The sequence below is a fragment of the Passer montanus genome, unplaced genomic scaffold, assembly GCF_014805655.1.
Source record: "Passer montanus isolate IOZ18808 unplaced genomic scaffold, ASM1480565v1 scaffold45, whole genome shotgun sequence".
NCBI lineage: Eukaryota > Metazoa > Chordata > Aves > Passeriformes > Passeridae > Passer > Passer montanus.
In genome coordinates this window covers 4,611,910-4,639,146 of record NW_024369373.1, presented here as the reverse complement: position 1 = coordinate 4,639,146, position 27,237 = coordinate 4,611,910, and the positions used below count along the sequence as shown (strand labels likewise).

General features: G+C 47.2%; 1 protein-coding gene across 1 annotated transcript; it reads right to left on the bottom strand.

Annotated features, from left to right (window-relative positions):
• On the bottom strand, positions 1 to 27,043 carry PSKH1 (protein serine kinase H1). The gene is made up of 4 exons (XM_039721211.1): positions 26,996 to 27,043; positions 25,627 to 25,780; positions 23,535 to 24,560; positions 1 to 3,232 (listed from the first exon to the last, which is right to left on the bottom strand). Exons 3-4 carry the CDS (start codon positions 24,471 to 24,473, stop codon positions 2,915 to 2,917), a joined length of 1,257 nt encoding a protein of 418 aa, XP_039577145.1. The 5' UTR covers positions 24,474 to 24,560; positions 25,627 to 25,780; positions 26,996 to 27,043; the 3' UTR covers positions 1 to 2,914.
• Positions 27,044 to 27,237: the final 194 nt, after the last annotated feature.

The window sequence follows — 27,237 nt, the reverse complement described above, 5'->3', positions numbered from 1 at the left end:
TCTTTTTTTTTCGGAAAAGCCAAAACTCTTTATGGGATGGCCTTGGTCCTCTTCCCACAGTTCCCAAGCAGTGGAGTGCCCAAGGGCTGCACACACCTCGATACCACGGAGAGCCAGTTGCAGCTGTCCAGGATTCTCAGCTCTGTGCTGGATCCTCCCTTCTGCCAACTCACCCCCAGTCACAGAGCATCACCACCAAAGCCTGGCACTGTCAGGAACCTGCACAGCAACCTCAATTCTCAAAACATACTCCAGCCCAAAGTAATTACAAATCACCAAACTTCCCCTGGTGAAAAAAACAGGGGAAAAGATCAGTGAAGCAAAAATTGTCACAGATGAGAAGAGTCTTGTTCTGCTTTGTGAAGGTGGAGAAACAAGCCTGGTTAGCCTAGGGCTTATGCATTCCTCATCCCATAAGAGAAGGATAAAGAACAGCAGGGGCAGATAGCTGCATGATGCCTGTGCATTTTGACAGTCTAGTGGTTAAGGGGAAGGGTCTCAGTTCTAGAGGTCTTGGCTCAGTTCATCAGTTTGACCCCCTCACACAGGCAAAATCCCTGTTTTATGGATAAAAATGCGGGATAATCTGGGGAGGGCCATGGGAGCAGCCAGGAGGTAAAAGCAATCACAGTGCCTGGAGTGGTGCTCCAAACACACCAAAGCCTCTTCAAGCAAAGGCTCAGAACCAGAAGTGCTCTGAGGGAGCCTCCTGCCACCACGGGACCTGCAGGGCCCCCACTGACACTGGCCTAAGAGGGGCTCCTGCTTTTGGAGAGCTGTTTGCAGTACCATGGGGGACACTGAACTCTTTATGAAGCAAAATGTGGCAAGCTGCCTGCTTTGTCAGAAATATCACATCTAGTTTATAATTCATGGTAACAAACTAGGGAAAAACAATGTGAGGAGGTAAAATATGCTGAAAACGTTTTTGTTTGCAGTCCACAGAGTTGAAAAAAAAACAAATAAGGGGAATTCTACAGTATCTGTTGATGCTGATGGAAGAAAGACTGCATGTGACATGGGAGGATGGGTTGCTCAGAGCAAGGGCAGCCTACAAAGGATGTGAGGTTTCCAAAATAACACGCAAAACCACACAAAGGATTTTGAATTCACTCCTGCTACACACAGTGGCTGTCTCAAGGTTCTGTTCTATTCCCCACCATATGCTTGGGCACACCAGGCTGGTTACACTTATTTACAGCCATCCCAGCTTTGGGGTGGGAAGCACAACCCCAGAAATCCCCCTTTTTTCACCTTAGCACAGAAAACTCCAATCTTCTCCCACTAAAGCTGCTTTGCTGTTTGCTGACTAGGAGTGACTGGGAGAGCTCCCTGGAGAAGTGACTGACCACTTCAGCCCTGCTGACACTGGAACACAGTGGCACAGGCATCAATCCTAGGAAAAGGCCAAGCTCAGCAGACCCTTGAGCTTGGACTGCCTGCACCTCCAGCCCACAGCCAGGCAAGCCCTTCCCAAGTGCACAGCACAAAGCAAATCGTGTGGCTTTGTAAGAAAAGTTTCAAACCCCAGCATTTTCCTTCACTGCTGATCTTGTCTCTGCTACCATGAGAAGCCAAATCCATCCTGTGCATGTGCCATCAGCCCCACTTTGCTGCTCTAACTAGCTGTGAAGATAATCTCAGCAGGCTTGCAGAAAGCTCAGCTCTGCAGCCCCCTGAGAGTCCTTTGTAAGAGGCCACCTCATCACCTACACAGCACAAGGACTCCTCAAAGGCAGCTTTTTCCTGGTGAACTTAAGTCACCCCTCACAGCTCTAGGGCATGTGTACAATGTCTCCAGGGTACTGTCACTGCTGACACTCCCAGACTGGGCTTCCACTACTCAAGCCCCTACCCTGATGCTGTGGAGCCATTTGTGGCCACCCCAACTGCTCCCACCACCACTGTCCCAAAGCAGGGATGGCAGTGCTGGGGCAGCACAAGCACACAAAGCAGGGGAGGCCTGTCAAATCTGCAGGCAGGGAGCAGCCTGGAACCACCAAAGTTCTGCTGCAGTGACATGGTCAGTAACACTGTGCCTACAGTGGTTATAGCCCATCCCACCTCTGGGGTGGGAAGCACATCCCTAAAACTTCTCCCCTCTTTTTTCCCCTTAGCACAAAAAACCCTCAACCTTCTCAATCTTCTTCTGAAGGGTGCAAGGTGTGTAACACATCAGAGACACAACAGAGCCACAAGAACAACAAACCCTGCATGACAGGCACTGGTCTTGCTGCAAGCAAGGAAAGGACAATTCCAGGGGTAACCCTTGATGTCATCAGGCAAGTGAGGCCTTGACGTCATCAGGAGGATGGCAGCCCTTGGGGGAAACCTCGCAGCTTCTCGGCCCTTGTGGAAAACTGCTGTCTGGCATCTCTTTGGTGAGGAGCTGGTGGGCAGCACAGCAGTGAGTCAGAGCTATCCCACTTCTAACTGCACATGACTCATTCCAGCTTCGCTGCAAAGGCACCACGGAGTCTGACTAAACCAGCTCCAAATGTGTGTATACAGGATTTTTAAATACATATACACCCCCACACGTGTATGTGCACACACGGACGTGCACGCACAGACACACCAAGTGATTGCTGCTTTTTTCCATACACAAGTGAGAGAAACTAAACGCTCTGGAATTAATAAATAACTATGAACAACCAAGCTCCCGGGCTACAGAAAGAGCTCTTCTCCCCACGTGGCTCCTTAATTCCCTGGGGCTCCGAGCCCACAAGGACTCCCCCGTTTCTGGCGCGAGACCCCGCGGGGCACAGCTCGCGGGCTGGGACGGCCACCACAAGGTTCCCTTTCCTCCACACGGGGTGAGGGGGACACCTCCTCGTGGGAGGGGGGAACGCCTGGAGGGAGGAGGGGAGGAACCTGGCTGTTCCTCACCGAGTGCGTGCCCACCGGCGGGCGCTCAGCCCGTGTACTGCTGCTGGTAGCGCAGGTTGAGCTCGCGCAGCTCCCGCTCCCGCACGCGCCGCGACTTGTTGGACTTGGTGGAGCGGCTGGAGCGGGTGGACTGGGCTGACTTGGTGCTCTGGCAGCGGGAGGACGCCCTCTTGAGAAGGTTCTGTGAGATGGAACGGTGCAGGTTCTTCATGGAGGAGGAGGCTGCCATGCTGACCACCCACGGGTGCTTCAGGGCCTGCAGGGCCGTCATCCTGTCGCTGGGGTCCACCGTCAGCAGGCGGTCGATGAAATCCTTGGCCAGGTTGGACACACTGGGCCAGGGCTGGAACACAAAAGAAATGGTTGGAATGAAACATCCCGGCACAGCTTTGCTGATTAATTAATTCCTCCCATGTCTGCAAGGTGCTTTGGGGCATTCTGCTGCTTCCCCTCTCTCTTTTATCCTCAAGTCTTCCAAGGTGTAACTGTCAGTATCTGCCCAAGGAGAATGAGACACAACCACTCCACATGAGGGGAAGAGGCTGAATTAGTGGGAAATAGCTGCAGGTACACAGGTGCAGAGTAGATCCCTCCAGCAGCTGGGCTCAGGCACTCAGAAGCTGACCCTCCAGCCTGCAGACACTGACACATCCATGTGCACACACTCTAGGGTCTCAGTCAACCCCCAGACCCAACCTTCTCTCCAGCAGTGGCTGGGACTTCCCTGGTCCATCTGGTCCCAGATCTTCCTGGAGTTTTGTCCTTGTCCTTAGACACACACACATGGACACCCCCAGCTTCCAGACCCTTTCCCCGTGTCCACTCCATGCTCATCAGCAGTCACACACCCCCAAATGCAGCTGCAGCAGCTGCACCATGACACACACAGGCCCCCAGAACTATGTCCTGCTCCTCCCTCATCCTCTCACATCACCTTCCAAAATCCTACAACTACTCCCCAGAACTATGTCCTGTTCCTTCCTCCCTCACCCTCTCACATCACCTTCCAAAATCCTACAACTACCACCAGAAGCACAGTAACTGTATCTCACTGAAGACCTTCCCCTGTCCAAGTGCTTTCTATCCCACAAAGCCATTACTGCAGGAACAGGAGCTCACAGAGGATGGATTCTGACACCAGACCCTCAGGGCTCTTCTGACTCTTCATCTTAAGGCACACATTTAGGGAGGAAGCACTGACCTCTGCACTGATCCTGGAACCAAAACTAGGCAGAATTTTCTGCTGTGGAACTTGGTCTCACTCCCACATGGAAATTAGATGTGGCTGCTGGTTAACTCTGGTACAGCAGCTCAGCCCAGCTGGAAACAACCCCATAAAATGTTCTAAATATATAGAAATGTTAGATATAAGAAATTTTCAATAATGTTTACCACTGAAAGACGAAGAAATTTGTTTTACAATATGCTAGTTTTAAAGAAATAACCCCAAAATAATTAATTAGTCCTATAATAAATATCCTCCCAGCACACCCAAGAATGGCCAAAACAACTTATGAGTCAAACACCTACAGCCACAAATGTTGAATTGTTTCAATTCTGACAAAACACTGTATTTGCACTAAGGTGGGAAGTGAGAACATTTCCTTCAGCATGAGGTGAAGACTGGGCTGTGGATGTGGACAAAGCTGGGAAGAAAACTGTAACAAAATCCACTGTAAAAGCAGAGAGGAGGAGGCAGCACGGCCAGCAGAAAACCCCAGGTGGGGAATGGAGCCAGGCAAGAGCAGGTTTCTACAATCACTGGGTATTCTGGGGGTCTCACCTGTCCTGAAACCACCAATACTGAATTTTTCAAGTCTGTGGAGATCACATCCCAAGCTGCATTAAGAATAAGCCTGAGCAGATTTCTGCAGTGAACATTTCCATATAATAATGGTGACATACATGTAACTGAGTGGACCCACCCCTGTCTAGTTAAAAAAGCAAAACTCTGCTATTCTGTGTCTCTCATTCTTCTCTTCATTGGGTGAGGAAGAAAAGCACCCAGCTATTTTAAAATTCAGGGTTCACTGACTGTACAACCAGAAATAATGCCCTTTTCTTGCACAGAAGGTCTAAAAAAGGTATGTCCTGATTTTTTGGAGGTTTGTAATTCATTGCTACAGAAAGCAATTTTCTTTTCAAAAGACTCAAGGCACCAGCAAGAGAACAGATCCCAGGGAGGATTTTTTAATGAAAAGGAGGATGGTGTAAGAGTTACAGCACTGCTCCCAGCCCACGGCCTGTCAGTGCCTGGCCAGGAAAGGTGAACTTGAGCTTCAGCTGAGGAACTGGCTGTGAGGGGAATCAGGGTACCACAGTCTTATTTTACAAGGACTAAAACAGTCTGGCTTACTCAGCTGAAATGGGACACATGGTCACAGTAACTGTGCAAGAGAAGAGACCAAAAATTATATTAACTAACTAACTTATATAAAGAAAATACTGCTACATGGATAAAAACCTATAAATGTTCCTGAACATATTTGGAATAGAAATGGAAATACTCGAGGAGGAAGCAGAGTCTTCTCCAGCAGATCAGATACCACTTCAGATTTCCATAATTAAATCCATTAACAAAAAAAAAAAAAATCTAAACATTCAAGCTTTCCTGTCATAAAATCATAATTAAATCCATTAACAAAAAAAAACAAACTCTAAACATTCAAGCTTTTCTGTCATAAAATCATTAAGGTTGGCAAACACCTTGAAGATCATCAAGTCCAACCATCTTTCCTGTCATAAAATCAGTAAGGTTGGCAAACACCTTGAAGATCATCAAGTCCAACCATTAACCCAGCACTGCTGTGTTCACCACTAAACCATTTCCCCAAGTGTCACACACCCACCTTTTGAACCCCTCCAAGGATGGTAATTCCATCACTGCCCTGGACAGCCTGTTCCAGTGCCTGACCATGCCTTCAGTGAAGAACTTCTTCTTAATACCTCATCTAAACCTCCCCTGGCACAACTTGAAGCCATTTCCTCTTCCCCTGTCTACTGCTTTGTAAAGACTATAATTATAATGTAATAAATAAATAAAATTAGTTTGTCACAATCTGCCTTAAATGGCTTTTTCTTAGCTGATGAAATGTACCTTGGCAGTGAATGGTAAGAAAAAAGCAGGTGCTTGTTAGAAGAGGGATGAATTCTGATCACAGACTCATGAAAGGGTTTATAAAGAAGGTAAAAAAAAAAAGCAAAAATCCTTTTCAAATTAATCAGGCAAACCACAATAAAGGCTCAATTTTAACTGAACACACTGGTGTGTTTTGAAGATTGATGGACAATTGAGGAGCTCAGCCTTCATGGTATTCACACCAACAGAATTCTGAATCTGCCCTGCCATGGGGGAATATAAATCCCATTGCAAGCCTATAGATTCCCAACAGACCTTGGATAAGGTCCTTCATTTGTTAAGTAACAGCAAGGGAAATCAACTTGCAGGATTTAGTCTTCACTGGCATAATCTCAGCTAATCCCAGGTGCTGCCATATGTCAGTGGGAACACATCACCTTCCCTTCACACCAGGATCTCCAGCTGCAGAGCTCTGGGCTCCCTCTTGCACCGAAGGACAGATCCAAATGGAACCCAGGCAACGAGAGGCTTTGCCTCCAGTCTTCCAAGCTTGCCTTGAAAAGCTTTTAAAGACCCATTTTCTGTAGGTTTTGTTATGCCTCCCTTTCAGCTATTCATTCAGCTAAAATCACAAACTCATCATTACCTGGCTACACTCCATCAACCCCCAATTCCTTTTTCCCTTCTCCTCTTCCCAGGAGCCACAGCTCACCCCATTCTGCTTCCTTCACAGAGGACTCATTCTCCACTTCCAAACAATCCTAATGGGACATCCAAGCTAATGATACAGCTATTAAATCTACCAGCTTTACCTCAAAGTGAAGGTAAATGCAGGTGACAATTTGCTCTCTTCACTACCATCTTCATTTCTGTTACTGACAATTGAAATGACTTAAGATACCTACCCTGACAGAGCTTTTGTTCCCCTCAGGTGGAGAAAACACATCCACACAACTCCAATTTCATGGTTTTCCTGGGTATTTCTTCCCCTCCTACCCTAAAACCTTTTACCTTTCTGAATATGGTCCCTCACAGAAATACAATCATGCCAGCACCTCCATCCTCTCTTTTTTTAAATCTAAGTCAAGAGAAATGCAAGAGATGCTGAAATGAAAAGTATGTGGCACAACAGTACTTGGAAATACATCTTCAGGACATGCAGGAGAGCATTATTTTCTCTTCCAAATGTAAGTAATTGCAGAAACCTGGAATTTGAGGCAACCCAGGAGCTATTTTGCTGTCCAAATGCATTCAAACTTCAGTCAAATGAGATTCTGGTGAGTGAAATGAGCCTTTAAACACCAGGAAAAATATTACTTCAATATTGTCAAGTCTTATTAAAAGATGGCAAATGCGATGAGTTTGAATTTGAAGAAATCTATGAAGTCTGAGGGTCTAGGAAGTGTGCTACATAAGCAGCCTAAACCTTGAGAGGACTGTCCAGTTTAATCAATCCTAAAGAAGAATAAACTCCAAACAAAAGCACATTGGATTTCTCATTATTCCAATTACTCTAGTTTCACCACAAATGTGAATATGGAGTACCTGCAACTAGATTTTTCTTCTGGTCAGCAAACACAAATCAGTTTATTGATCTGTTTACACAGCTGGGGGTTTGATTTGCTGCACCACACACATCTTTCCTATTTCACTGAAGCTTTTTCTTTAGTAACACATAGGGCTACATTCTACCCATGCAGTTTGCAACCTCAGTCCCTGGAGAAATGCATCCCCTCTCCAGAAGACTTGCATCAGTTGACAAAACAGCAGTTTTAACTTAGCAAAATCCCATTAAGCCTCCAAATTAATACTGCAAGGCAGCAGCAGAGGGGTGTGTAGGAGCTGAGGAAGGTTGACACTGATGTGTTTAGGGAGGACAGGAGTGCAGGACATGAAGTGTGCTCATGTGACAGGACTGAAGCAATGCAGAGGAGATGCTGCCCATCTGCTTGAGGAGAGACAGAAAATGCTTGGAAGGAAAATGCTCCCATCCAGTGGCCATGAAATGTTGGATCAGCTAAACTCTATCAGATAACCTTGCCTTTAAATCTCAGGTGCAATGACAAATCCTGCTCTTTTGTGGCACAAAAAATGCCACAACAATGGCACAAAAATGCCCCAAAAATTAAGAGGAGCCACCAACACTTGCATTTGTGTTTCTCTAGAAAGCAATTTCAAATGTGATGCAGTTTGAGTACAACTTCTGCTCCCTCTGTGCTGCTTCAGAAAGATAAAGCTCTGGTGTCCTTCTGCAGAGAAGCACAGAATGGTTCGGGCTGACAGGGACCTTAAAGTTCCTCTAGTCGAAATCCCCTGCCATGGACAGGGACACCTTTCACTAGCCCAGGCTGCTGCAAACCCCATCCAACCTGGCCTGAACACTTCCAGAGATGGGGCAGCCATAGCCTCTCTGGGCAACCTCTGCCAAGGCCTCAGCACCCTCACACACCTTAAAAAAAGGTGGAACATTTTGAGCTGAAGCTCAGCAGTACCAGCTGAAAGACAACAGAGACCTCCTACACGTGACCAGTTTTTCTAACAGCAATCATGTCCCCTGTCTGGGATACCTGGTGCAGTGTCTGCTTCACAAACCTGATTTCTCATGAGATCATCCCTGGATACAGACACATTTAACACTGGAGACTATTGGCTTCATGCTGGAGGGAGCACTAAACATCCTCTGGAAAGGAATGTCTGTAACTCCAGAATTTAGCACAGTGACTAAAAACATGATTCAGCACAATTACCAGGAAAAGAAAAGTGGAGGGAGGAGAAGAGCTGCACAAAGCTGCAGAGGGATCTTCTGGTAAGCTGAGTGCAAATAAAAGAAGGAACAATCATCTGACTTCAAACTCTGCTTTTAGTCCCAACAGTACCCACTGAAAGAAGGATACATTCTAATTTCCTGATTCCTACCGAAGTTACATGTTGTTTTCAGGAGAAGAGAGACAATGTTTATGAGGAAGGTGAGGGAAAGGCCTGGATCTCCCTTGCCAGTCAGTCTACAAAAACACATAGCATGTTATCACAGCTGCAAAGGATTGCTCTTAGGCCAAAAATACTGTATCCCAGTCCCAGTGATTCCTAAGAAAAATACTGTATCCCAGTCCCAGTGATTCCTAAGAAAAATACTGTATCCCAGTCCCAGTGATTCCTAGGATGAGTCTGAGCACTGCAGAAGCCTCAGAGCACCAAGGACATTGAGGAGCCCTACAGCAGCACACAGGTTCTTGCAAGGTTCTCCTACAGAAAACCTTCAGATATCTACTTTGAAATTTTCCAAGATAAAAGAGATTTATGTGGAATAAGCCTGCCCCAACAAATAGACTGGGTTTAATGCATCCTTGGTCAGAGGAAACTGCCTTCACACCACGTCCTTGTCACCATTAGCAGCAAAGCTCCACATCACAGGAGCTGAACACATTTCTGTTGTCATTCCCATTTGATGCTGCACTTCCCATCGTGCCAGCACTCACAGTTTGGTTTGTGCAAACAAAGCAAGCCAAATCGGGGAGTTTCTGTAAATTTTTCAGCTGGGGTTTTCAGCCCAGCCATTCCCTGGCATGAGTCACCAGATGGCTGCAGAAGGAGCTACATCAACCCAAGAGAGCGACTGGAATGGAGTCCAGAATTAGCAGCACTTCAGATATGAAACCCATCCCACAGCCTGTCTTACAGCCTCAGTGACAATGGGAGAGACTCCCATGGTGGAGACACTTTGCCCTGGTCCCTCAGGAATGCCAGCTGCTGCCTCTGAGGGAGCACTAGCATTCCCTACAAAAGCATCTCCTGGACTTCTGAGCTGCATAAAACACAGGGCACTTCACCCATCTGCAACTCCAGCCCTGCTAGACAACAAACTCAGGGGAAAGCAGCCTCCTTTACAATGCCTTAAAGAGCTCTCAAGTGTGTTATGTTTTATTCAGACTAAGGCTCCGAGGCTGGAGGAGGAGAAGAAAGAGATCCTCCTCTGAGTGTCACTTAGGCTGGGCGATTGCGTGCAGCGTTCTGCTCTGTGCCACTGAATCCCTTCACCACCCCTGCTTGTTATTCACACCAGCATAAAATCTACTGGCCAGGCTGGCATGTGGGGAGCAAACAGCGTGCTGTTCTCTGGTTTGAACCACCAGCCCAGCTCTCTCCCCTGCAGCTGATGGGAGCTCCCAACAGGAGCTGGGAACAAACCCTGCCCTGTGCAATGCTGAGCATCTCCTCACCCAACTGCAGGCACCCAGCAGGGCTGGGAGCCAACACTCTGCTGCAGAGCAGCTTTCTTTTGATCTGCTGGTCAAAACGAGCAGATTTTTGATACCAGAACCGAGTCCCTGAATTTTATTCTGCCTGCAACAGGAGCTGCTGTAAAGCCGTCACCAAAGCCTGCACTGCACACAAGTTAATGACTTAAATTTATTTTCTTTTTACAAAAATAAGTCAAGCTAACGTGTGTAGTGTTGAAGGCAGGGCACATGTCTCCAGCTTCTGTCATTTTTCAGAATAGCTTCACCTTAAAATTCTGATGTTTCTGGTGGCAGACAAGTGACATGCTGCTAGTCTTGAGAAGGAAATTAACTGGACTTGATGCTCTAAGAGGCCTTTTCCAACCTTAATGAGTCTAAGACCATCCTGAAGAACTCTCTTCATTGCATTACCTATTTATGCATGATGCAGCAGTTTCGTCTCATTTAGGAGATTCCCACATGACATCAGAAAGCAGAAAGTGTCAGCTCCAAAGGAGCAGGTTGGGGACTGCAGCTGTGACACATGACATGGCAAACCAGCTCCAATAACACCAGGTTTGCATCGTGCAGCCCCCAGACGATTGCAATGCAAACCAACTGGTTCCAAAGAGCTGGAAGAAAAAGTTTCCAGTGAAAAGATGAAATGTGCTAAACGATTGCAACGAGGTGATCCAAACCAACTGGTTCAAAGAGCTGGAAGAAAAAGTTTCCAGTGAAAAGATGAAATGTGCTAAAGTCTGCGCAGGGCAGAGTCCCAAGCATTCAGCATTAATTTGTTGATGTGGGGAGGAGGAATAAAGGAAGGATGAAAGAGGAAAATACAACAGCCCTTTAATAATCCAGAGCATTATAAGTATGCACAGCCATCTGGTGCTGTGAACTTCTATAACCCAGCTTTTCGAATGGAAATAGCCAGCCCATTTTCCCTGGACAGGCACTGAGTATTCAGCTGGAATCATGCACTAAAATTACAGCAGCTACAAAAACAATAAACACAAAGCTTTTCTCTCCAGCCAGGGGCAGCCCTTCTAAGTGCAATGCTTAGGGAATAGCTGTTAAAATGGGGTAATACCACATTTCAGCTTGGATTGCTTTACATCTCTAAAATGTGTCAGCAAGTTACAGCTGCACAGAGGGGACTTTAACCACTGCCTTGACTGAAAAATTGTCTATTAGGGAAGTTAAGAGACCCAGACTTGGAAAGACGCAGGTGAAAAGAAGAGATCACCAAGTTCACAGTGCTGGAGACTGCCATGAAAACTGAATGAGTCAAAAATTTCCAGAGGTATTGCTATAGCACCTGCTCAAAGCAGTAACTAAACTGGAAAATACCTTCCCCAGACTGCTCCTAACATCTGGGTATCCTGACATCTTCAGTGCTTTTTTCTCAAAAAACCCCAAATTTGAGCTGAATGATGTTCTCTCACTCTGAACTATTACCTTAGGAGAGTATTGGCTGTGAACTGGAGCTGAAGCCAATACGTGTTTCTACACACAAATTCAGAGTAAGAGTTTAATTAAGAAATGGTAGTTCCTGACAGGGAGGAAAGATCTTCCCCAGGGAGGAAGAATATCTTTCATCATGCTGATTAGAGCAGTGGTGGGGGGATGAACAGATAAGCTTATAACCTCCCACACAAGCCCCTCCTGCAAGCTCCAAGCTGTCGGTGCACAAGCCCCGGGCGCTTACGAGGGAATGAACAAGGGGGAGTAAATCCTAAGACAGTCTTAGCTGCCACTCCAACCCTGCCCTGCTCCCCAGCTGGCACCAGCTCTCCTCTGCTGCTCTGGACAGCTCCTTTAACCTCCTAGAGCACACAGATGTGTCACAGAATCATAAAATATCCTGAGCTGGAAGGGACCCACAAGGATCAAGGTGAGGAGCTGTGCTGCAAACACCAGCCATGTCCAAGCCCCAGCTGCCCCACTGCCTGGCTTGACTCTCCTTTCTTCCTTATAGTCACTCCTGCAGTTTTAACCAGAATCCAACCCTGTCAGAGTTTCAGAGAAGGTGAAATGATGCCTTTTCCATCTGAGCATTTCCTGAAAGCCCATGTTTAATGCTTCCCAAGTTAGGCCAGTGTGGTCCAGTGTCATTCCTGGCTTTCTCTCAGAAAGCACTGTTTTGGGTAGGCAAGGTGGATGTAACCCATTTTAAAGTAAACAAAACATCAGCAGACAGTCTAAGTAGGCTTGCAAGGTTTTCCACAATTTAGTCCCAGGTCACTGGTTTATAATTGCTTTTCCTGTCACTATCTGGGACATTTTTGTTAGAATTCAGAGCAGGATAGCTGTTCTAGATCCCATTCCAACACATTTCTCTGTATTTTCTTCTCAAATTTCTTTCAGCATCCCAGCTATTCAGTGATGGAGACACAGATCCTGCTAAAAAACACAGTATATCATTGACACTGCACCAAACTGCACATACACAAGAAAGAAAAAGGACAAACCAAAAATCCCTAATGTAACACATTCCCAATTCTGTGGCTATCATCTTACACCAATGTGATCTTTTTCCCTGTTAAAATCCTACCCTGTTCTTACCTACATTGTCGGGGTATTTCTCTTTCCAAAAGAAGATTAAAACATTTCAGTTTTCTGTGTGGAATCACACTACCTACAGTGGAGCCTGGCCATTCCCAGGTTCAAAAAGACTGTGGAGAAGATCCAGGTGAGAGCTTCCAAGACAGCCAGGGGTCCTTGACATACAGCCTTCAAGAAGGGGCCAAAGGAGCTGGACTTGTTCAGTCTGGCAAAGAGAAGTCTAAGGGCAATCTAATAGCATACTGCATTTATTTAACAGTGGTTACAAGGATTACAGAGCCACACAAGTCCAAAGAAGGGGCAACAGGGAAAAGCTGTGCCTTGGAAGGTCTGTATCAGGAAATACCAGGGGAAGGGTGGTGCAGGCCTGGAAAAGGTCACCAGGGAGGTGGAGGATCTTCATCCCTGAAGCCCTTCAAGACTTAGGAAGACAAAGTCACAGCCAGCATGACCTAGTGCTGGCAACACTCCTGTCTCAAGCTGAAGGGGATTAGAGCTCTCCAAAGGTCTCTTGTAACCAAGGTTTCTATTACTCAAGTGCTTCTCCCCTCCCTGCCCCCAGCCAGCACTGCCACATCCCCTCCAGAGCAGCAGCACATCCTTCCTTCCAACTCATATCCCTGCCCAGGCTCCATCCCTCATGCTTAACAGGGTCAAGTGTGCCATGAATGCTTCACAAATAAACATGTGCTGATCAGCTTCAGGTAAATTTGGACTGATATTCAATCACCTTTCCTGCAGGAAGGATGTGCTTTAGTTCTCTCTCCTACTGAGCCACTGACTTGATAAAATTCATAGCAACTTTGAATTTTTCACATTGCTTAAACTGGGTTGACACTGACCTTGGCATTTAAATAGTTAATTCCAAAAGACTAAAAAATAGACAGCACAGTTCCATAAACTTTGCTTCTTTGGGAAATCAGGGCAAAGGCAGGGCTGCAACAGACACCCAAGGATCATCCAATCCATCCCATGGTCCCCCAAGGATCCACCAGAGATGCATCACTCCTGACAGATGACTGCCTCACTTGTTCCACAAGACAGCTTCAGAAATCCTCTGGGTAAACATTTGTTGGAGTGGGAGACACCAGTTTTGTAAAAAGTTCACTTTCTAAGTGCCATTTAAGACTCTTGTTTGACATAATCTGGAAAAGAGATTATTCCTTTTCCTCTTTGAAGCAGCCTTTTACATATTTGCAAACTGCTATGACAACATGTTCCCTAGGCCAAACAGCCAAAAATGTTTTAGTCTTCCAGAGACTGTGGGTTTTTGACTCACAATTGTTTTTGTTGATCTTCTGTCAAGTCTCCGTGCTTGGCCCGTGGTGTTTTTGAAGTCTGCTGCCCAGAAGTGTCAGAGCTTCAGCTTGGCATCTGCAGCAGCCACTAAACACAGCAGGATCCCAGCACACGCTGCCTTTCTGCTCAGACACCTCAGTGCATTCACCTTTCCCCACAAGTATGATACTGCTCTCACACAACAGTTAGTGATTCATAGACACATCCTTTTCTGAGAAGTCAACACCTTCTGATTTTCTGTTCTTCACCTATTTTTGTGCACTAACTTACTCTTATTAAAAAAAAAACCAAAACAAACTACACCTGCTACTGAATTGCTCAAATTCCATAGGGCTATCTGGAACTCAGTGCCCTTTGCAGCCCTTCCAACTCAATGTCATGTACAAATACAATGAACATACCTGTACTTCCCTCACCTGGGTTGGTCACTAACCCCCAAATACCTCTGGACCTTCAGCCAGTTCTAGGGAACCACCATCACCACCATGCTCCACTTTGCTGATGAGCCACCAGTAAGTAAATGTCACTTTTAACACGACAGGTTTGGGGAAATACAAGATTTGGTCCCCAGGCTCTCCCTGCTTCACAGTTCATTTTCAAAAAGGAAGTTTTCACAGACCATGGAACACTTTCATGAAATAGCTGAAGATCTCTTCAATGTCAGATCCATCCTTGCCAAGTTCCAGCACCAAACACTGGTGGAACTTTGGGAACATAACATATTGGGAACATATACCAGGAACTATGGGAACTCCTATAACTTTGGAAAAGGACTTTGCCATGAATTTATTCTATATTCTCAGCCAAGTGTCAAGTTTTCCTTAGTTTTAGTCAGCCTCTCGAGAAAAACAGTAGCTGAAGAATGCCACCAAGAATTCCTGAAGCTGGACTAAAGCTAAAAGCAAATTAAAAAATATGAAGGACTGGGTAACCTTACAGTCCTTACTGTAACCCAGGCAGTGCTATCAGCACTGATAAAACAGTATATGAAGTCTTCTGAATCACCCCAACTGCAATGAGAAACCTTTCTCACATGTGAGCCACATAATCATTCTCAATATTATCATATTATTAAAAAGTTTCTTAGAAATTACTCTTCAGACATGGACAAAGGTAGGAAACACACAAATACTTTTATCAGACAGCACAATTCTACCTTTTGTGAGATATAAAACCAGTCTCTTTGGTTAATCACTTGAAGTGCCTGAAGTACTGGTGCACTGGATGTGTAGGGAGTACCATGATTATGGAAGTTCACGAGCTGTAGACACACAGCCAGGCACAGGTCCACAGCAGCACTTTGGGGAACCCTGCAGGAACAGCAGGCATCTCTTAACAGCCTCCTCCAGAACGTTCTGCCTCTCCCTGACTTGTGTGAACGGCCCTCATGTCACCAATCAACACTAATCTGGTGCATTAGTAAAAGCTCAGTTTTCAGGAAAATCTATAAAAACATCCATTTGAAATAACAAAGGTATTGGAAAACATGCCTGCTTTTTCTACCTCGTCACTCTCTTGGGGCAGCAGGGGGGCAAAGCAGGGGGGTGGGTGAGGCTGCAGAGAGGAGGAGCAGCTCATGCTCCAAACCAGGGAACCAGGATGCACCACTGCCAGTCTGAACCACCCCTTCCAGCTCCAAACAACTAATCCAGTTCCCTCTGCCTACAGCCTCAACCCTGCAATTGCAATCTTGTCAGATTTAGGGACTTCAAGGATTAGTAAAGAGACTGCCAAGAAAACCTCTGGGCTCAGGAAGCCCCTTTTCAGCCCTCTGGTTCAACATGAACAGAAATTCTCCAAAAGTTTCTGCAGCAGAAAAGAGATTTCAACACTGACTTCCTACCTATGCCAAGCACGCTGCTGAACTCCTCCTTCCTCACATCCCAGGGCTGGAGCACACTGCAAATGCTGGGGAAGTCCCAAATTCGGGTCAGAGCAAATCTGAAACACCTTTCAACGCCAGATTGTTCCAAATATATCAGGTTCAATTGCCTCTCTCCAAGGCAGGGTCAATTACAGGCCACAAAGTGATTTGCAGCAAGGTACATGTTCACAGCCCTTCCCCACAGAGCTCAGTTTTGATTAAACAAAAGTGGTTTTTAATCTGCAGCAGGAACTACAGCCAGGTGCCAGCTCTGCAAAACCTCAAAGCCTCAGCCTGGGGCTCAGAACAGAGTTAGGAAGATGCTGTAATTTTCTCCAGAGTGCAACACTTCTACAGGTCCACCTTGAAAGCTCACTTTAAAAATGTTTTATAGGTGCCAGCCAGTCCTCCTTGTGCCCCATGACAATGTCCTGGTGTACTTCCATACAATCATCCAGGTCCTCAGCAGAGCAGGTCCAGGAAATCCAGCTGAAGCAGTGCAAGGTGTTACCCCAATGCACTCACCCCACAACTGTGATAAACTCCCACGTGTGCCACAGCAAGGAGAGAACCAGATGAGTGCTCACACCCTGCTCAAGGGCAGCACCTGGCCCAAGCCCACCACCACGAGCAGCTGGACTTCCAACACAAACTCCAACCCCTGGGTAACTATTTCCAAGGGAGGGCAGGAGGGGACAGCTGCTGTATTTAGGGACAGGTTTCCTGCAGGTCACAGCTCTTCCCACTGCAGAATTAACACATTGTCACTCTCTGGACCTTGGTTCTAAGTCTATTAGCATGCAATAGCATGTCTTGCCTCTAAATACACCTCCACTAAGGTATCAGGAAAAACAACACATCTGAGCCACAGCTGGAAAACCAAGGACTCAATCAGCCAAAGGTAAAAGAGGAAACGGCCCAGGCTATTTTCAGGCAAATGTAAAGAAGTCAAAGACACCAATGGTAGCTGATAGTTCAAATCCTTCCTGTTAATAATGTGTATTCTGTACAGAGGCAGCTTAATATTCTTTTTCTACCCTACCAATGTCCTTTTATCCCTACATCCCTAATTCTGCAGAAATACTATTCCACCATTAACAGGATTTTATAGGGCCTCCAGATGAAGGAATGAAAATATATGTCAAACCACAGCACTATTGTAAATCCCTTCCCCCCAGATGTGGCTCTTGCATTCCTCCATCCTTATATTACGTGCCATACATTGTGCACCACTTCCCCAAACTCAGTCTTTCACCCCAAAAATGTTAACCAAAATGCTCAGCTGCTGTCCCACATTCTGCCTCGAGCTTCAGGTACTACTGGTATAGACAGTAGTCCTAAGGAAAAAGGGCTGTGAATGAAATCATTGGGAAAAAACCCACGTTCCTCTTCCCCACGGAGATTCCTTCCTTGCTTTCTTTGTTTCTAGAGGCTTTGAGGCTTAGACAGAGTTTCCACCCTGTCCTGATGACATGCACAATTCTGTGAAATATAAACTGTTAACACTGAGTGCTGCAGACTGCAGCAGTATGGAAATGGCAGATGTAGGCAGAGAAAGATGACCCTTCTCCTTGCTTACCCTATCCTAGCATTGGGGTTCTCTCCACTGCTGTGCTGCAACATCAGCTGAAGTACACAGGAGAGAGGCAAAAGGAGTGGTTTTGAAAAAGCTCCTTGTGACACCAGTTCTGTTGGAGGAAACAATCTTCAAAAAGAATCTTAAGATGCAGCCAAAGCAAGAGGGATTTGATTTTCAAATGCATGTGTTGGTTTCAAAGCCCTTTCACTGGAAAAGGTGTTTCTCTACCTGTAAATAAAGTGCTCACCAATGCAGCATGCTGAGTTTTTGCAGGAGCATGGTCACTGATGCATGCAGGAGGAGGCAGGATTTCCCAGGTTTTAATTGAGGTTATCACATTTCCAAAGATGTCCCTTCCTGCACAGGGACAGATCTGGACAAACACTTCAGCTCTTGGAGCTGGAGTGACACAAACACACCTATCCTCACAGCCACTGAGCTGCTGCATTAAAAGAAAAGAAAGAGCAGAAGCCAAGAGAAGTCCATGTATTGGGCTGGCCTCAGTGCTCTGTGCCTGGCTTGGAGAGGAGCTTTCATCCTGTTCAAGTGCTCCAGCTCTTCAAAGGAGAGCAGAGTGCCCTTTTCAGCAGAGCCCTGCGACTGCAGCTCGCCAACACTCTTGTTGTTCTACTTCAAAATCACCGCTTTCACACAGCCATGTGAAATGCAAAAGCACATTCCTCTGTAAATTGATGGGGTTTTACTTCTTCCAGCCAAAGGCTTCAACAATTTATATCAAAAACAATTCTTCCCTACACGGGGAAAAAAAGCCAGCTCTAGTTTTTAGGGGGAAAAAAAAGCCTGCATTACTCTAAGACTATTGTAAAACACTTCTACCATCTAATGTGGCTCATAGGAAAAAACAGCAGCTGCTCTAAGTAAAAAGCTCTTTCTTCCCCCAAGAAGGCTAAAACGTGGTCCCAGAGACTTGTAGGCTCACGCCAGTAAGTACTGCAAATGTGTTTTGAAATCCTGCCTTCAGCTGCCCCATCCTTGTTTTCTTTGTTACACTATATTCAACAGCCTGGGCCACTCAAACTCCAGGGGAAAGAATGGAAAATTGGCCACCCTGCTGCTTTGAAATCTCTCCTCTCTTCTGGCACAGACATCAGAGGCCAAGGTGATGACTGCCCTGCAAAAGCATCTAATGGGTCTAAAGACCAGCTTGGCACAGCCATGGAGGGCAACACCACGTGTCAGTGTGGCCTTCTGGGGACCCCAAGGGAGGGGTCCTGCTGCCCCCAGACCCTCCCAGGCACTGAGCCAAGGAGAACTTCCAGAACAATCAGGTGGCTTTGCACTGAGCTCCTCTCAGAGCAAAGAACAGCTCTACACTTTGCAAAGGTCAATCTTCAATAGAGGGGGGCACCTACCAGCTTTTCTGGCCTCTTGTACTTACGGGACTTTATCTCCTGCATTTAAAAAAATATGTAGGACCAAGGGAGCATTAGAGGGCAGTGGTGCTTCTCTGTTCTTGGCAATTTTATAAACTAGCTTTGAATGTTTTCCCAAAGACATACTCCAGTCCAAATTCAGGGAAGCCAGCCTGCCTTACTGCCCATCTTACACAGATGCACTACAATAAGATCACCAGAGTTTTCCCTCTTTCAGGGAAAGCCAGACAGACCTGCCACAGCATCAGTGCAAAACTTATTGCATTGCAAAACTTATGCACAAAATCTCATCCAAAGTTTCAGAATGCTTGTTCTACACTGACTGAATTCTCCTGAAAGTGATAACGATTATGGTGAGATTTTCTCTGATATGCAAGTAAATTTTTTTCCCTTATAGGAGACCAGTTTCTACAGTAAAACACAGAAAGTTGAGTTGCCACTACACACTTCCATCTGCAACTTTTAGGGGAAGGAGGTTACCAAGAATAATTACAGTTTCTTTTTGTTGCTTGTGCCTTTTTTATATTAAGTTTGTCATTTGATAGGAAATCCAACCACAGTCATCATAATTCATAACACAATGACTGATCAGTCCCTCTGGGGCGGGATGGGCGATTCAGCAACCAGCTCCCAACTGAGTCAGAAGCAGTCTAGGTTCAAGCTCTACCACATCCTCTCTCAAAATGTTGAATAAATGCAGGAAATTAATACTAAAATTTGACAAGCCTGTCACCTGTCTCCTCCACTATGTGTCACAAGGGATTTGAGGGATTACAAGTCCTCCACAGTCCTTTAAGCAGCCCCCACAATGAGGACAATTACGAGGATACTTTGGAAATGCTCTGCAGACGTGCTTGGGCAAGGACTCATCCTGTAAGCACGCATCAGCTGCCTTGGAATGGCTTTATTTTTATCTTGTTTTCTGCCAGGTAGCACAGGTAGTTTGTTTGCTAATGCACTGCACTCTCTGTGCTTCGTGCTTCTGCTATCAGCTGCAGGCAGGAAAAACTGCTTGGGGAGAAAGTGGTTTATCTTTTTACTCACCCAGACTGAGTTAGTTGTTATGGGAACACCATTCATGCTACTCATCCAGAGTAACTTGGTTTTCCTGTAACTAAGGGCATTCTTCCAGCATGAATCTATCCACACAGGATCTGCAGAGTTTACTCAACATCTGCATTTAACTTGGTGCTTTAAACTCCAAGTTAGGGCAGAAGATCACTAAGATTATGAATGTTCAAGGAGAGGAATGTAGAAATGCAATGCACACACAATTTGCAAATAAGGCTTCTCCTCTGACCTTTGGTCATTCTCTCCATCAATATGTCTTCTATGAATTTGTCCAGTTGCTCTTCAAACTCAGGTAAACTTCCAAGGTCCACAGCCCTTGTTTTCACCCTCTGAATAGCCTGTATCATCAGAAACTGTGAAGGTTTGTTAGGGAACTTTCTCCTGCTGGCTTTTAGGCAGAAGGCAACAGACCCTTCAATCTTCACTGGTTCTGTCCTTCCCTATGGAGCTGACCACATATTTCACATCTGTGTTTATCAGCAAACTCCTCATCCATGCAAAGGCCACTGTCACAATAAGGCTGCAGAGCTCCTTCAAGAGATTTTGATGAGGATTTCTATCAAAAACAACTGAAAATCTAAGTCACACAAAACCAGTTCATCTCTCCACAGGCTGCTAAGTCTCTTGCAGAGCTCCTACAGACTTGCAATGTCCATCTTCCTTCATATATCAAGCATGTCTCTCCTATCAATGAATCCACTAGCATCATAATTTAGAACAAGCTTTTTTGGTTATTTGATTAAGACATGTTCTCACAGCAGCACACACCCACCTCACCCACTGTGAGCATACCACAAAAAGCTGATTCTGTTCTATGAACAGGAGAACAGCCCATGAGAGAAATGGTATGTCCAGATCAGATCTCAAAATCAGAACAATCCATACACCTTAGCTAAGTTTCCCAATTTAACCATAGCATACATTATCTTCCACTTATTCCATCGATTTTCCCAGGTGTGTAAAGCAACATAAAAGTACTGGTATTCAACAGAAGGAGAAGCTTTGAAAAAGAATCAGAGCAAGCCTGTCCTAGCAGGATAATGATGGTCCAATCTTCAATTCTGCACTTGCAAATTCAAAGGAAACTAAGAATGGAATTCCAGCTTTATTCCTCAGTCAACTTTTTAAGCTACAAAGAGCTCCCAAAAATCAGTTTAACTCCAAGATTTCAACTAAAAATTAAATGAAATAATCATGTCCAAATATCCTTTTTAGTAAGTTCTAGCAAAATAAGTGAAAAAGAATAATTTTGCAGCAGACTACATTCAAAGCAGTGTCAATAGCTCACCTAACCCTTACTCAGGATGCTCAGGAAAAAAAAAGCACACCAAGTTACAAAGCCAGCTGTCCTTCCTTCCTCATCCTAGCCATTACCCGAAGCAGTTCAAAAAGTAGAGGAGATAGAAGAGATAATCAGAGCAGTGATGTCAGCAGTACCTGAATAACCTATTGTGGGAGACCTCTCCTATTGATCTGCTAATGGCCTCTTCAAACAGACCTCACACTCCAGGAACAGGAGCCAGGGTAACAGGGTCCAGTCAGAAAGCAATTACATTAGCTGGACTACAGATCACTTGTTTTTCCAAGAAAATGGAGCTGCTTCTCAGGTCAGCATGGATCTTGGCTTTTGTTCCTCTTTCAATACAGCTTTGTCCTCTGTGACCAGGTTTTGGGGTCAGACTTTTCAAAAAGCAGGGCTCTGCTCCGAGACTCGGGGCACTGCTGCTGCCTGCCATGGTACAGCTTGAAGGCAGCCCCCTCCTTCCCCACTGGAACTTGTCTGAGCCACACAGCTCAAGCTGTCAGCTCTGTAGTTCACAGGCTTCTTTCAACATTTCCTCTTCTGTTTCAGATCCTCAACTTTCAGATTACAGGGAAGAAAAGCAGTTGCTCCCATGAAACCTCTGCTCCTGCATCCATCCAAGACAGATGCTTTCAGCAATGAACTCAAGTATTCTGCCCACTCCTACTCCAAAGAACCAGGACTTGGCTCCTGCCATTCCCATTAGCCTGACAAACTTATCAATAGCCTCATTTCTGACATCTTTCCACTTCCTCCAGTGTAACACAAAGAAAGAAGAGCCATTGTCTGTGAACACCAAAAATGGAAGCATTTAAAACCCAGAGTACTGGCAAGATTGTGGGAAACACAACAGACACCTTTAAACCTCTGGCTCACTTTGTCTCCTACAATTTATTCACGAAATGAGCAGCCTCTTTACTGCATCTCCTGCCAATACCTGCCTACAGTCAAGCACCGTGCAATTAAGGGGCATAGGTTTAATTACACTGATAAATTAAAGCATCCATTTTCCCTGGCTCTAGAAGAACAGAAAGCATTCAGGCAACAGACACAGGCTTCTGGCTGACATATATTTGCCTTCCAAGCAGTAAAGCATCGACAGCTTTCCAAAATAACCACTCATGTCAGACACAGTATCCATAACAGCCTCCTAAAGTGTGTAATTTGTGGCGGCATAACAAGTAAAATGCCTCAGGCTTGTGCATTGATACTTTCAAAATAGAGAGTTTAATGCTTTCTCTGTGGCACATGTGCTACCTCTGCATGAACAGCCAACAAGTCTCCAGTGGCCTAGCTGCAATTCACAATATTTCTCAAAACCAGTCCCTTCTGGTACAAGGACCAGTGGACATGAAAGTAAATTACCCCAGGGAACCTTCAAAACACTCAATTCACTCTCTCCAGATTGCCTATGGCTGCACTGAGCTTGATCAGACCCCCATCAAATGTTAATTTTTTTGGGAGGAAAGGCCCTAGTCTGTTCACTCATTCTTCAAACAGAAGCCAGGCCATGCCTTTGGTTATTCACACTGCCTCTCTACACATTCTTTTCAGCTCTGTATATTTATCCAGAGAACACAGACCTGCACTCAGTAGTCAAGGCCATGGCATGGCAAGGACATGACAATAGTAACACTCATTCCTAATATCAACGGGGTTTTGATCAGAAGTGTGAAGATTTACAAGTGTTTAACTTCAAATTGTTTCTTCTGAAGAGCAAGAAGCACCTTCAGGCCACACTATCTTTTACAGAATGCCTAAAAAATTAACCCTCAAGACACTTCTCTCCATACTTACCTATGAAAACCATCCTTCAATCCTCCATTTTCTCACATACCAAGCTCAGGAAGCAATGCAGATCAATTTCTGAAATAATCCCATCTCCAGATGGAAGAAGCAAGTGCCCCTTGCCTGCCATAACCCTGTCTTTCAGCAAAACTATTTTCCATACTACACTTGGATTCCTGTCAGGAATCAGACTAGTGATACACGTGCCACATTTCAAACACCCTGGCACAAGTCTCAGCTGCAAAGTCTCTAACAGCAGCTTACCACAGCCAGAAACCCACAAGCACCCTAGTCCTGTTCTACAGCAAATTTCCTCTTTCTGTGCACATATTTCTTTAAAGGAGCTCGCTACGCTGCACTGGGAGCTGACAGAAAATGTGAAAGGATTTTAAAAGCCAGAATCACAGAATTTTTTCACACCTGGTAACGTTACAGAGCCACACCTAGGGAGAGCTTCTTGCTCGACTGCCCCTCAGCACTCACCTCGCCTGAGTAACTGTACTTTCCCTTCAGGATCTGCCGGTACAGGCGGGTGCGGTTGTCGTCCTCGAAGGGCATGGTGCCGCTGAGCAGAATGTAGGAGATCACCCCCAGCGCCCACATGTCCACGGAGTTCGTGTAGGGCTTCCTGACCAGGATCTCGGGAGCGATGTACTCCGGGGTGCCGCACGTGGTCTTCATCAGGCAGTCATCCCCCTTCTTCCGCGCGCTCGCCAGCCCGAAGTCCGTGATCATGATCTTGGAGTCCGTCCCCGGGTGGTAGTAGAGCAGGTTCTCCGGCTTCAGGTCGCGGTGGGTGATGCCCAGCGTGTGCAGGTACCTCACCCCGTCCAGCACCATCTGCAGCACGCGCGTGGCGTCCCTCTCGGTGAAGGAGCCCTTGGCGATGATGCGGTCGAAGAGCTCTCCGCCCGTGGCCAGCTCCATGACCATGTAGACGCGGTCCTGGGTCTCGAAGACCTCGATGAGCTGGATGATGTTGGTGTGGCGCACGCGGCGCAGGACGCTCAGCTCCGACTCGCACACCTCGCGGCCCTCGCGGTACTTGGTCTCGATCATCTTGATGGCGTAGGGCTGCTTGGTGGCCTTGTGCTCCACGCGCACCACGCGGCTGAAGCTGCCCCTGCCGATCAGCGCCTTGATGTCGTACTTGGCCGTCACGCGCGGGTCGAACTTGGCGCGGTACTTGGCCACTTTGTTCTTGCGGGGCTCGGGCTGCTGGGCGGGCAGGGGGTGCCCGGGGTAGGGGCTGGTGTGATGGGCAGGGGAGGGAGAGCCAGCTTTGATGGCAGCCCCGCAGTCATCTCTGATGAAATGCTTGTATATGTCACTGTGGCCTGTGTAGGGTTCGACTTTCTTGACCAGGTCCAGCTGCACATCTTTGGGGGGCTCGGGAAGCACTTTGCTGGTCCCACAGCCCATCACTGACTGGTGTTAATTCCCTATCAAGGCATGTTCCCAGGGGAGCACCAGCAGCAACCACATCCGGGGGGATTCCCACATTTGAATCTTAGAGAAAAAACGAGAAGAAACAAAGAGGAATCAAGGTAGTAAAGATTCAAATGGAGGGGAAAACCAAAACAATAGGGCCGTGCTATCACAAACTGAGAATACAGCATTTTCATTTCTCTCCACTACAGAACATGCACAGTGCTCTGCTGCTTTCATCATGAGCGAGTGAAGGCAGTGCCCACAAACACCACAAGCATGGTCAGATCAGATGTGCCCATGGAAATCACACAGTATCTCTCTTTATTGGGGATTGATTGTTTTCTGCTCCCTGCTGAGCACAGAGCAGCTCAAGCTGCACAAGACTTCTGGAGGTCTTTTTGTCCAGACACAACTGCTTAATAAAAATCAAATAAAGAAAAAAAGTCAAGCATTTTCTTTATTTTTGTTGGATCTGCTCAACTTTCTCAGCCAGCAGCCAGTCCAAACCCAACAGTTCTGAGTTTGCTCACTAGAAGGTCCACAGAGCACCTCAGCAACTTGCACACTGAAGCCATCTCCCCAAGATTTTCTTTATACTGAATTTGTACAGCATCTTGAACGTCTTAAACTCTGCTGCTGGGGATCAATGGAACAGGAGGAGAGGCAGGGAATATGGAGCCAGAGGCACACTGGTTTTAGGTGCAGCCCCTGCTAAAAGGGAGATGCTCACTTGCCCAGAGCAGCTTTCAGTCAGCAAGTTCCTCATCCTCCAAACCCTGAGAAATCAAGGTGGGCTTTCACATCTTTCAACAATCTCAGTTTTGCTTTATTTTACATCTTGAGGCACCAAGTGGCACTTCTGGCTTTGCACACAGAGCTGCCTGTAAGAAGTGGAATTCCTCCCAGCTCTTGCTCATCACAGTGCACCCCAACAAAACCAAAGCAGCTGCACTTGGGCAAGTCTTTGTGTGCTGGTTAAAACAACATGACTGGTCAGGAGATGGGGAAGCCACCTGAGGCTCTGGCAGGCACTGGGCAGTTCCACATTTGCCCTTTTTGACTCAGAGCCCATCAACATGTGCCTGAGCCTTCACAGGAGGCCACAGAAAACCATTAGCCTTGAAAATGTGATGTGAGGTCTTACCATCACCAGGTGTATTTCCACTCCAGCACCACCTCTCCGAGCAACTGCTCAGCATGAACAGCAGAAAAGGAGCCCCTGCCTGTCTTCCATGGGGAGAAGCAAGTGGAGAAATAAGAAATGTTTCAAAGGGACACCTTGAGACTCTTCATCCAACCTGGAAAGAAAACCAGGCCCTAGTTAAGATTCAGTTTTATAATCAAACATCATCAGAGTAACTTCCCAAGGGAGCAGGTCCCTCCTGGCAGCACCCTGAGGTCAAAGCCAGCCATGCACAGACATGCCTGTGGTGGGGTGCAGGCAGAACAAATGAAAACCAACCTCACAGAAAGCTTAGCTGACTTTCACCAAGCACTGCCCTGGAGGTGGGGCTTCATTCAGATTAAAGCACCATGATAAAAAAATCAGAGCTCTGGTTAGTCCTGAATAATGCCTCCCATGGACAGCTTTCCCAGCATTACTGAACCTTAAAGCATTTTAAGTTAACAGAGAAATGGAATGAGAGCATCCATAAACAAGATTATTAGAGAGTAACCAAACAGAAGAATTAATCACTTGAAAATATCATCTATAATGCCACTCGTGGCATTAACTGAGATCTGGCAGCAACTCCAGCAGGTCAGTGGCTCCTTCTTGTACACTTGAGGGCTCCAGTGAAGGCTACAGAACCAGAGTCAGCCACAAAATGCTGAACTCCACATTACTGCAGGACATGCTCCTGTGCAGTCGTCACCAGGAATGTGGGGAAAGGAATTAAGATTAATTATAAGCTCTCCAAGTGGGAAACCACATACGTGGCAGGTGGCAAAGCACCTGAGCCCCAGCTGGAAGTGGAGGCACACGGGATCTGAGGTTCTCCCCTGGGCGCTCCCTGCCTGCCGTCTCACTGCAGAGCGTGCAGGACCCGGCACTGCGGGCTTCTGGCGGATCGCGGAGGGGAAACCCGGGGCTGGGAGAACTGTGCCGGAGCCAGGGGCTGGCCGGGATGGGCCGCGCCAGCCGGGACTCCAAAGCCGTTTGTTCCCAGAGCTCATCGCAGCCGGGCCGCTTGTCGCTGTCCTGCAAGGGGCACCCAGGGCCGGCCCGCTGCCGGGAGCTCGCCCCGCAGCAGCTTCGGCTCCAGCCTGGCAAGCACGGGGCCCGTCCCGCTGAGGGACACACCGGGAGCGGGCAGGGCTCCCTCCCGGCCCGCCCGCCCCCGCGGCCCAGCGCCCCGGGCAGCGGCGGGGCTGAGACGGCGGGGCCGGCCGCGCCCACGCTTCCCGGGCCGCACCACCGCCGCGCCCGGAGGGAGGGAGGGAAGGAGAGGGAGGGGAGCCGGTGCCGGGCCGGGCCGGGCCGGGCGGTCCCGGGGCGCCCATCCCGGACTCACCTCGGCCCACTGCGGCCGCGGCGCGGCTCCGCCCCCCGACGTCATCACCGCGCGCCGGGGACGCCCGAGGGCTGAGGGCGTGAGGGGCTCCGGGAGAGCGAGGGGCTCCGGGGGAGCGAGGGGCTCCGGGCCTCACAGCAGCCCCTGCGGGCCCCTGGAGCTCCTCACCCCCATGGACTCCAGGGTCCCCTCACCGCTCTGGCCCTGCTGCTCCCCACAGAGTCGGGCTCGTTCCTCAGCGT